This window comes from Cucurbita maxima, unplaced genomic scaffold (genome assembly GCF_002738345.1).
Source record: "Cucurbita maxima cultivar Rimu unplaced genomic scaffold, Cmax_1.0 Cma_Scf00006, whole genome shotgun sequence".
Lineage (NCBI taxonomy): Eukaryota > Viridiplantae > Streptophyta > Magnoliopsida > Cucurbitales > Cucurbitaceae > Cucurbita > Cucurbita maxima.
Genome location: NW_019272022.1, coordinates 4,402,089 through 4,402,675, shown reverse-complemented (window position 1 = coordinate 4,402,675; position 587 = coordinate 4,402,089). Strand labels below are relative to the sequence as shown.

Genomic DNA, 587 nt, shown 5'->3' with positions numbered 1-587 from the left:
TTTTTTAATTTTTAAATTAGAATTCTTCTATAAAATCGTAACAATTTTTACATATTATTTTAAGAAATAAACTCATTAAAAAAAAAAAAGGAAAAAGACGACATGGGCCCCGAAGAAACAGGAAATCATTGGCGGGTCCACGTGGCAGAAATGCAAAACAGTTAACGCTAAACCAACGAACAGAAACAATTCACGTCCTCCTTCAATCGTCAAGATTTCGACTATGGAACAAATCTTCACTCTCACATTCTCCTCTTCCGCCATTTCTTCAATGCCATTCGCCAACGCACAGCGTTGCTATTAGCTTTCTTCTTCTTCTTTTTCTTCTTCCTCTGTTTTGTTTGGCTTTGGATTTCGCACGTCTCTCTCTGAATCTTCCCTCATGTCGTTCTTTTCCGGTATCTTACTCGGCATTGTTGTCGGCGTCTTACTGATCGTCGCTCTTGCTCGCGCTGGGAGTGTTCGCGCCAAGTGTCGCTCCGATTTGGTATCTCTCTTTTGTATATTCTTTGTTCCGCTTTGGTGCGATATATGTATGCTCTGTTTTTATACCTCTTTTCTTTTTTTTTTTTTTTTTTTTTTTTTTT

The 587-nt window shown here is 38.0% G+C and overlaps 1 protein-coding gene across 1 annotated transcript in view; it reads left to right on the top strand.

Annotated features, from left to right (window-relative positions):
* The first annotated feature begins 214 nt into the window (after positions 1-214).
* Positions 215-587, top strand: part of LOC111480392 (synaptotagmin-4-like) — a 4,602-nt gene continuing 4,229 nt past the window's right edge. The window contains exon 1 of the mRNA XM_023125399.1: positions 215-487. Within this exon, the coding sequence (XP_022981167.1) occupies positions 383-487 (105 nt within the window). The 5' untranslated portion in view covers positions 215-382. The remainder of the gene's footprint in view (positions 488-587) is intronic.